This window comes from Camponotus floridanus, unplaced genomic scaffold (assembly GCF_003227725.1).
Source record: "Camponotus floridanus strain SB8 unplaced genomic scaffold, Cflo_v7.5 scaffold14, whole genome shotgun sequence".
NCBI lineage: Eukaryota > Metazoa > Arthropoda > Insecta > Hymenoptera > Formicidae > Camponotus > Camponotus floridanus.
Window position 1 is genome coordinate 1,294,413 of NW_020229259.1, and position 11,463 is coordinate 1,305,875.

The 11,463-nt window shown below is 34.5% G+C and overlaps 1 protein-coding gene across 2 annotated transcripts; it reads right to left on the reverse strand.

Moving 5' to 3' along the window:
- Positions 1-2,449, reverse strand: LOC105249024 (odorant receptor 9a). Of its 2 annotated transcripts, XM_011254156.3 has the most exons (5): positions 1,527-2,449; positions 1,276-1,375; positions 804-899; positions 181-336; positions 1-89 (listed from the first exon to the last, which is right to left on the reverse strand). In XM_011254156.3, the coding sequence occupies exons 1-5, from the start codon at positions 2,429-2,431 to the stop codon at positions 39-41; spliced, it is 1,308 nt and encodes a 435-aa protein (XP_011252458.3). In that variant the 5' UTR covers positions 2,432-2,449; the 3' UTR covers positions 1-38. The 2 variants fall into 2 exon arrangements, with proteins under 2 accessions (XP_011252458.3, XP_025262102.1); XM_025406317.1 differs by lacking the exon at positions 804-899.
- Between the last annotated feature and the right edge of the window lie 9,014 nt (positions 2,450-11,463).

The window sequence follows — 11,463 nt, forward strand, 5'->3', positions numbered from 1 at the left end:
AAAACAGTTCGTTCTCTAATGTTATTGATAAAATAACATCAATTCATGCTGCGTATCATGGTGAAGAAGGATGCTGCGGATGATATCATCTAAAATATGGCGTCTAATTATTTATGAAATGATCATGATTAGTAAATATAAGATACTTTTTGCGAATATAATATAAATATATGTACGTACGGACGCAAAGGTTTGCAAGGATAACGGTACGATATATCCGGCGGTCAACTGCGTTGGTTTCTGAGCTCTCATCGTGATAATATTTATAGATCTTTTCAGCTGGTACGAAAAGCGATACCATGATGTAAAGTACATCGCTCTTGCTACGTCTTGACTCTGAAACATAATTCAGTCGTACTATTATGTAAGTTTCAAGATGAATATAAATAAAAAACTGAGAAAAAAAATAAAACATAAACATTAAAATTAAAAAATATTACGAAAGTGTATTATGTTATGATGCACGTTATAGTGTTTTTTTAATACTTGCGAAAAGAAACATGTATTTTTCATCTTCGGATCATAATAACATATTCATATGATGTGTTTATTTATATTCCTGTAGCTGTTTGTATTTGCTTCTTTAGAAAATACGCCAATGAAAAGGAAGATTTTATTAGACTCTAAAATATTCTCTATATAACTTTTTCAAATTCTTAAAAATTAAAAAAAGAGTTGACGATAAAAATAGAAATATTCTTATGTTATAAATCGATTTTGGACATCGGCACTTGTACTGCATTGTGCTTCTTACTTTTTCAAATTACATTTTTCATTGGAATTATTATAATCTAGTTACATACTTCGGTGAGAAGAACATCCGCCGGCCAGTTACATAAAAACAATTGAATCATGGCAATTGACAATTGTGTTGTGTATTTAAATTTATCAGGATCTTCCTGTAATTAATATTTATCTTAACTAATTTATTTTTTTTTTTCAGATTCCCACAATTGATCAGAATAAAATAATAATGCATAACATCAACAGAATTTCGAAAGATTTTAAAAGCTAATAATACTTTTATATTTTATCTATATTATTTTATGTTGAACGTATCTTTCCTTTGTATGTTATTCAATTAAATTTTAAGATTGCTACATTTTAAGTGTTAATATGAAAAAGATTTATAAAAGTTTTTAAGAATTTTCCAAGTCACTTCAAATATATATAATTTGTTTTAGAACTAGAAATCATGGAAGTTAAGAAAAATTTATTCACGAAAGCAAAATGATTGATAATACGTAAAAAAAAAGATAATTTAAATTCCCTTACCCCTGCTAATTTAAATCCTACAAGAGAAACGTTGTACGTACTACCGACAAGCTGCGTTAAAAAGATGCCGTTGGTGAGTTTCTCAACTTCTTTGCAAAACCTGTTCGAACAACGCCAAACATTTATAGATTAGTCCAATTATTTATAAAAAGGGAAAGCGCTTTCGCGCAAATATAGTTCAAGACACATTAAAAAAATTTAATAGTCAATCAACCCCTTTATTTATCATCTAAATCATCCCTCTTACATACTCGAGTACCATTTGATGATAGTGTACACAGTTTTTGAGATCAGATTTCACACGATTTCTCGATACACCGCGCATTATTTCGAGAGAATCCGATGTCGGACACGAGCTTTTCGAATACGCTCGATCGCTCAGGCTCAAGATTCGCGAATTGAGGACCTTGAAGTGGCCGCAAACGGTCAGGATGAGCACCGGTCCGAGGGTATCCGCAGCGGCGCAGGTGAGACCGACGTTGATCATGCTACTCAATTGCAGAGCGTACATTATCTCGTAATAGGGTGTCCGATGAACCTGGACCGGACAAGCGTACGGCAAAGTCCTCGTCGTTGCGTTCGACGAATCGTCGTGCTGTCCCATAAAGAGACTCGCGACAGCGTAGAAGAAGATGGTGAAGGCGCATCCGAAAAGGTAGTAATAAGTCAGACTTCTCGTCGGTTTCACATAATCGCGCACGCATTTCCTCTCGGTCGCGTTCAACGTCGTCCAGAGTTCCTCGCAGATCGCGAGCAATCGCTGAAACCTGCTACGGGACAGGAGAACGAGCGTGAATCGCGCCTGCCCGCCCACGAGGGAGAGTATCATCGCGAATGACTCCATCCAGGTGTCGAGGTAGACGGTGTGCAACGCGAATTCGTACGTGTATAAGAACGCGTACGCGAACAGGCAACCGTAAGCGATCGCGCTGAGGACGTTTTGCGAATTTGTTCGCCGGATAATTCCGTCCTTGTACGATACCACACCCGAGAATCTCAGCAACATGACATTCGCGCGGATGACACTCGCGAACGGTTCGTTCGATACCATCCCGAATGAAATGCGACGAAGTCTGAATCTCGCAGAGACGTCGAATTGGAAGCGTGTCTTTCTTTTCGCTTGGAAATCGCCACAGTCGACGGAATTCGCGGACATCTATAGGATATCTATATTCGCGAGAAGCCTATAGGATTTGCACCTGCGCGATTCGAGCGAGGAGATCCACGGACAAAGCGCGTACCTTGTGATTATTCTCGAAATAAACTTCCGCGAAGGAAAGAGTTTTCCCGTGATACGTGACAATTTTCTTCCGCAAAAAACACCGATCAAACGAATAATTGAGCTCAATAATGAATAATTTGACATTTGTTTCAAAGTTGTGCGATGTCGTGACGATGCAGCATGCAATTCCATTCGGACACGAATGCAAAGAGCTACACTAAATATGAGTTTTCTACATTTTTGCTCTTCTCGCGTGGAATTAAAGAGAACTCGTGGATATGATCGAATCTGTAAGGTTGTTGCACTATGTGAATTTGATTTTTCTTTTATAATCATCTCTTTTTAATTTTTGTTATTCTCATATTGACAAAATATCAAGCGTTAGTGATAATCGTGTTTGAACTTATTAAAGAAAATTAGTGAGTTGATAAAGTTGATACGATTGATGACAAATCGATGACAAATATTTGATATAAAAAAGAGAAATTCGATATGTTTATTGAATTTATTAAATCTATTACATAATTATAAAATTCAATTAAATTTATTTAATTAAATTTATTTTTTTCTATTATATGTATTTTTTCTATTATATATTATATTATATTTATATTCTATTATATATCACGAGAAAAGACGCAGGAAATGCTAATAAAGCAACACCGATCTCCCTAACAAGTAATTATCTGAAAATAAAAAATTACCGGCAGCGAAATAGAGAGATATATCGATGATAGAACATCGACCTTTCTCTATAAATGGAAATAATATTTCTTATCAGGGAGGAAAATAAATCGATGACAAATTCAGTCGACGAAACCTAAATTATCAGGAAACTGATAAATCTAATCAATAATAGTCAGATAAATCGTAGAAAAATTCAAAACCTTAGTAAGAAACTCGCGACAAATAGACACCTGAACAAATTTTATTAATCTAAAACGTAATTGGGATGGATAAGATAAAGTAAATCGAATCAGGGATATAAAAGGGAAAGCTCGCAAGGAGTATCAATCACTTCAGTTCAGTCAATCAGTCAGTTTTATTGGTCACTTTAGATCAGTCAGTTCAGTTCGTCATTGGTCTTCAATTGTCCATCCTCAGTTTTCGTGATGCGAGTACACACTTTCGGTTATCGAAGCGCCACAAGGACCCCATCATCCTCGGCGCTAAAGATCAGGAACCCATTGAAAATCGCAACGCAATCATCACTAACATTTTTTTATTGCAAAATTGTAAATCAATCTGACCAATGATAAATTATTTTCTTTTCTCTCTTCTTTGTTTATAATTTATATTTATGTTTAATATTTTAAATGGCGTTGACTCTTAATGAAATCCTTGTTCTTTTCCTCCATCTTCTACACACACACAAATACACACACTTGAAATTTTGTTTTTGTGATTCCAACTATGCTAAAATTGTTGTAATATCCAGTCGAATATAAAAATAAAATTAAAGTCAATTCTCTCTCTTCGACTCTCTTCGATCTTCATATTAATGTAACTCGCGAAAAAACACACATACACATACACTTATTATACATGATACGTTGCAAATTAGATTAAATTATATTAAATCGGATTATAAAATTTAATTATATATTATTATTCTTTTACTTATATCTTAATTTAAAGTTTGATTTGATGAATAAATTTTGTAATAAATGTTTTCATTCATTAACTTCCAGGTTCTCATTCCCAGCCATTGAAGATCGCATTTAGACCCGCCCCGTAAAACGAATTTCCTTACCGAAAATGGGTCCAACGGACGAAACAGAGAAATAGCGACTCAAAAAGAGTCGTTTACCTGTTTCTCAGGCCTTAAGGGTCATTCGATTCGCCCCGAGTCCTCTTTTCGCATAACTTCGGAAAGATATTATTGTTACGCCCTCTTCTTTTGACCCATCCTTCCCCGGATCTGGACATAACAACATCTTTAATTGAATTTTATTGTGAACTTGAAATTTGTTTCTAATTTTTTTAAATTTTCGACTGTGTCTTAACTTATTAAATATCTCCTAACTAATTTTATTTTTATTTTATTTTATTAATTTTATTTATTTATTTTTAATCTTTTAATTCGAGAAATGATAATATGTCAATTTATTTAATTAAGAAAGACGAATGATAAGGTATGTAATATTGTAGTGCAATTCAACGTAATTATCGAATGTAGTTTATTTAGATCTCGAACTGTATTATAGTTTAAACTATGGGTGGATAAAAGCTGGTTAAACTGGATTTACTCAGCAATCAGTAACTCAAACTCGAATGCAAAGGTCTCCTATGATAAGTTAACTAACAATGAATAAAGAATCAAATACGCGTTTCGCTAATATTGTAATCTAAAATAGTAATTGAAGATATTCCATTGAATTGTAATTTATTTTATCCACTAATGTTTAAAAAATCACATCCACATTGAAAGATAGCTGTTATTTAGCTGATAATTATAATTATATTTCAAAAAAAAAGACGAAAAATAATGTATTTCATTTATCAATAAATAGAAGCTCAATTATTATTTTTAATAACAATACTAATTTTTAATAACTAATAATTATTAATAAAAATTTCTTAACAATACATATATATATTATAAAAATAAATGTTCAAATGCGATTAAAAGCCTCACTCAAGTAAATGCAAGGCTATGTCGGTATTGAATTTTGACAAATTTTTATGAAAAATATGAAATTGATTTATTTTATCCGAGGGCGACAAAATATCGATTTATTTACTCACCTGGTGATGTGATGGAGATTTCCTAGGTGGCAGCATAGCGATCTAACAAAATGCATTCGCGGCGCGACCGACTACGATTCGAAACCTATCGAATGGCAAAGTCTCTATGATAAGTTAACTAACAATGAATAAAGAATCAAATACGCGTTTCGCTAATATTGTAATCTAAAATAGTAATTGAAGATATTCCATTGAATTGTAATTTATTTTATCCACTAATGTTTAAAAAATCACATCCACATTGAAAGATAGCTGTTATTTAGCTGATAATTATAATTATATTTCAAAAAAAAAGACGAAAAATAATGTATTTCATTTATCAATAAATAGAAGCTCAATTATTATTTTAATAACAATACTAATTTTTAATAACTAATAATTATTAATAAAAATTTCTTAACAATACATATATATATTATAAAAATAAATGTTCAAATGCGATTAAAAGCCTCACTCAAGTAAATGCAAGGCTATGTCGGTATTGAATTTTGACAAATTTTTATGAAAAATATGAAATTGATTTATTTTATCCGAGGGCGACAAAATATCGATTTATTTACTCACCTGGTGATGTGATGGGAGATTTCCTAGGTGGCGGAAGGCTAGGTCGACCAATCACTCTTCGTGATACATCTCGAGAAGTGCAGTCGGTGATGAGCGCGTCGCGGTCAAGTCGCCATCGATTCACTTCGCGATTTCTCGCGCGAATCGCGCGAAATAACGAAGAGAAGACGAACCGGGAGTGTCTCGTGAAGCGGCGAATATTCGCGATGCATTCAACGTCGGAATCGCGACGTCGATGGGCCGGCTCGCTCGGGGATCTCGCGAAAATTCCGCGGCTTCCTCGGAAATCGTAATTTCCCGATTTACGTCATCGCGACGAGCGCGCTCACTCGAGCGCCGGCGGACGCGGCCGAGGGGAACCGAGCGCGGCCGAGGACGGCCGAGTCGGCGGAATCCATCGCGAATCGCGACAACAAGAAACATGGCGGCATTGCGCAGCTCCGTGAAACGTGAGGAGGTTGGAGCCAGGTAAACGCACGTTCTCACGCGTCGTACGATTAATCGCACGAATCGCGACGAATAATCGCGACACCCGCGAGCCGTTTGACAGCATCGGGAGAACGATTCGAACGCCATGAGCGCGCGCCACGTCGTGTGACAGCATGTGCGGTGTTTTGTGACGAAGGGAGTTCGCCCGTCGCGGCCTGAGGAATCTACCTGTTTACCTGGATATCATCGCACGCACGACGACGCGCGATTATCGACAGTATCTCTCCGATTTCCGCAGGTACGTGCCATTGTTTACATTGTCCCATCCTCTGACTTTGCGTATTGTTGCGCGACGAGGTCAACCTCGGTCTCGCTCCTTCTTTTTTCCATTTACATTCCACGTCCTTCGCGCTGCTTTATCGCATCACCTGATATCGAGTTACGTCCGATCGCGTTCGCGAAGTTAGTTTAGTCGGGAAGTTGTTGCCGCGAAATGCGCGTCGCGCGATCGAACTGTCAGAGCCGAATCTCGCTCGGATGCGTGATTCCCCCCGTGTTGTCGTATCGTCCCCGAAAGGGCATTGACTTGTAAAGCGCATTGCCCTCGAAAAAGAAACAAACGGCCCTTATCTCCCGGCGTTAACAACCTGACGCGTTAACCATCTCGTTTGTCGCGGATAAGGTTATGGCAGATATTGAGGTAGGCCTTGCGATATGTCGTCATGAATGTTGCGCAATGGCGATCAGATAACGAGTTGCCCAATTCGCTCGTCATTGCGCTCCAATTATCCCTGTCGATTGTTTTCGCGACGCAATACGTTCGCTGACGTTTCGCGACGCGTCTCAAGTTCAAATCGATTTACTCGCCGAGATATATATATATATATATATATATATATATATATATATATATATATATATACTTTATAGATGCGTAGTAATACTCGAGAATCGATTGAGAAAACATTCTGTGCCTGTAATAAACGCAAAGGTTTGAGAAACGCTCGAGGAATGCGATTTGAAAAGTAGGATAAGGCCCAGTTGCACCAACATTATTTTAGTTTTAAGCGAAACTTAAATATATTTCTGTCTTTATTTATTTAGAAATTTTATTTATTTAGAAATTTATTAATTTTTATTTATTTAGAAAGAAAGATAAAGATAGACATATATTTAAGTCTCGCTTAAAGCGAGCTAAAATAACATTGGTTAGGCAACCGGGCCTAAATCGATAATCTGGGTAAGAAGAGAGGAATTGATTTCGAAAGTGATCCCGCGAAGGAGCCTAATTATCGAGATTCTCGTAGATTGCCGCGGGCTAAAATAGCAGGAGGAAGAGTGGAACGCGTTCACACACACACACACACATACACATACATTGACGCACACGCACACATGGTGCGTAAGCTGGATATATACGTTCACGGTAAATAGGTCAGACACTTCTCAATATCGCGGCCGTTGACCCGGGATTCGTTCCGCCGATAAAGCAGAACGTTAATTGCCCTGCTTCATTATCAATATGCACATCGACGAGATAGAGGTCACTACCTATATCTTTAATTCACGTGTGATTACTTTTTTTCTTTTTTTATTTATTCGTTCATTTGTTCCACCGCTGGACAGGGATTATTGGGATGCTTGGCTTGGCCCAGTCGGTCCGTTGTGTCTCCGAAAATCCCCTTTTTTCATAAATATATATATGCCTTTTTCTCTTTGGAAACTGTGTTATTAATCATGACCTATATTTCTTAAAATATAGAGCAAAAGTGATAAAATAAAAATGAATATGTATATTTATCAGTAATCTTAGTTTCGATAATTGGCATTATTTCTTGTCGACGTAAATATTGCATTTTTTTTTTTAAGAATGTTACTTTCAATGTAAAATCTATCTTCTTCCTACTTTAAAAAATTTAAACTTGATTTATTTATAAATTTTATTTAATAAAAGATTTTTAATGACAAGAATAATATAAATTTGCTACAAAAGAATAAAAAAAACCTTTTATAATCTTTGCATAATTTTACCTAATTTATAATTACGAAAAAGTGATTTTATATCTCTTTATTAACGTCCACATCTTTTTTTTAATGTCACTTTTGTTCAAATGACTTATACAGTTCGCATTTATACGTGAACTGAATTCGTTGGTAGCGTTAAATTTATCAGAATTAGCTAAGCGTGAAGGAAGGGAAAAAGGTCAACGTTTCGATGTATATTTAAACTTCGTTCGATGATCGCGAGAGGACAAAATGTGGCGGCCTTGAACCCAAGAACTATATTGGACATTGCGTCTCACATTGCACTGCAAGATTTATCTTAATATTTTTCGAAATTTTCAAAGATTTATAGTTTTATATAAGAGAGAATTATTATTTTTTATTCAAAAAACATTTATTTTAAAAACAAGAAATGTCGATTAAAATAAAACAGTCACGCGCATAAGAATCAGCATCGAAGCGAGACGTCGATTTTCAAAAATTATTCTAAAACAGTTCTCGAGTATTTTGTATTCATCGAATATATTGAACATTTCCTGACATTTTATAAAAAGTCTATTATATATTTTATTCTATTGTATTTTATTTTATAGACACTTTTTGTAATAATTTAGAATAAACATAAATTTCATTGGAAATTTTAGATTTTATATATATTGGTCGTTCGTTTTGCAAATCAAATTATACGAAATAATAATATAAGCATAGCTTTAATTTCAAAACATTGGATTGCATATAACGCAATTCAGTCGACTGAGTAACTTCCTAAGTAACAAAGTTTAACTCTAGACTCCAATAAAGTTTGAATATAAGCCGAAACGGCATTACTTCGCACCTTAAAGTTATCAAGGACAATGATCATAGCATGCGATACGGATACTATAGCAAAGTCGGGCTGAACAAACAACGCATTCCGCGAGAAAACTGGCAATCCTACAGTAATGCGTTTACATTGTAAAAAAGTCGAATTTGAGATTGGAAGCCGAGATGAAGACATGTTTACGTCGTACAACGTTTCTCCTCGGTTTAATCTTGTACAAGAGCACAATTCTGCGTAGGATAAGAGATGATGATGGAGATTAGAGTCTAAATATATCTTTCTAGCATTGAAAATATGAAAAAATATATAAAATATACATATTACGTATTTTAAATATTTTTAACATGTTTTACGAACAGAATTATAAACAGAATTATAAATAGAATTATAAATAGAATATTTACAAATAGAATAGAGAAACTAATTTTATATTTTCAGAATTTTCTTTCGTTTGATTCTCATTTTCTGAGTTTAATATCATCTTGAAATGATATTAAGATACATAGTTGAGTTGAAAAAGCCATAAATGAGAGATAATTCAGTAAAATGTAAAGAGGAAATTATTACATTTATTACATTTAGAGAAAAATATTATTATATTTATTATATTTATTTTCCGGAATGTAAATTTTATTTTACATATTTTTTTTTAATTCGAGAAAAATATAAACATATTTCGAAAAATACGCTACACCTAGAATTTTGAAAATATTACACGCTGTTATGCATTTAACGAGTTTCTGATGAATCGCGTATTAAAGTTATTCATATTGCGTGATATATAATTCGGCGCAACAAAATGTGATCGTCAATATAGTACAGCTTGTATCTCTTTTTTTACTGCTATGTCGATTCAGCAAATTTTAACCCTACAATTGCGTTTTTGTTGCTATTTTTGCATGTGCCTTGATGGGCTAATTATGATGCCAGATACGAGCGATCCGCTAACCAACCGTCATGATCGTTTAACCAACTACCTTCGAAACGTTGGGTTGCCTTCTTTTAGAGAAATTAACCGACAGGATGGACTTATCAAAAATCTCGAGTACATTCGCTTAAATTTGAACGGCCGGTTTTAGCTTCTATTCCTCGTGTAAACTTAAAATATCGAAAATGAATTGTAGAACTAGATCGATATCAAACGTACCGCTGTTAAAAGAACTGGCTTCCCTATTATACTTAAAAATCCCGTTACATATATGCCTCATAATTAGTATTTATATATTCTCGTCGAATTATATATTCTGTATATATGATCCGTGTAAATTTGATATTAATTTTTCAAAAATTTTAGAATCGTCATTAATTCGAAATTTTTTATAATAAGAATATGTAAAGATATACGTTGTTCGAAATATTATATCGCTTTCTTTGAAAGGAACACACTTTATTTTGTATTTAAAAATTTCTGATATTTATTATTTTTATTTTTTTTATTTTTATTATTTTTATTATTTTTATTATTTTTATTATTTTTTCTAAAACCGTATATTTCATTAAAGAAATATATAAATTTTTTTTTGTTTCTTATCTATAAAAATAATATTCTTTCAACATATATTAAAACTCCTAGATATTTTTGGAAATTATTCGTTTTTCTCTTTCTCTTGGAAGCTATTTATTTTTTTAAATGCATTTAAGTAGCATATTTTAGGATTAGAGATTGTTGTTCTTTTCATCGAGAGCTTAAAAGTAGCACACAATGCGTATACATCCCTCGTTCAAGGATACTAGCGGAATCATAGCGAGACTCTCGTTAAGAATCGCGTGGCTTATCGCGCGCGATAAGCGTCTACATTGTATGTAAGTTTGAAATTGCTCTACGGTAAAATCCGCAGTCATTATCGTACGGTGGAAAATATAGAAAAATATGCAGGCTTAAGCACAGCGAGCCATTACAACAGCGGACAGGTTGCGCCGGGAATAATGCATTCGACGTCTCATAAATTTTGGCGGTGACTAATGACAGGCAGAGCCGTGCGCGACGACAAAAGCGACGTCGTATCATCATCGATCAGCTGTTACAACAGCACCCGCGGCGTAACCACGTACATAGGGATTTAATAACCGTCGTATATGATAACGCTATTCTCCGCGGAAACAATGCTAACCGTTTTCTCGCGTTTGTGCGTATTTTAATCCCCGATTTTTCCCAAATGTTGCCGGTAAATTACGTAAGCGGCATTCATCGTCTTCCTTAATATATCATGCTATATTCAGTCTTGCCGTTATTAATCAATTTGCCGTTGGTTTAAGAAATCATTAATAATTGCGTGCCGATCGTAAATCATCTCCTCTAACTAGTGTCCCGCTCCAAAAGATATTGCCGGCTAAGGTCTCTATTCGAGTTCTATATTTAGCGTTATACTGTTTGATTTTCATTTGGTTGGACCTTTCCGAG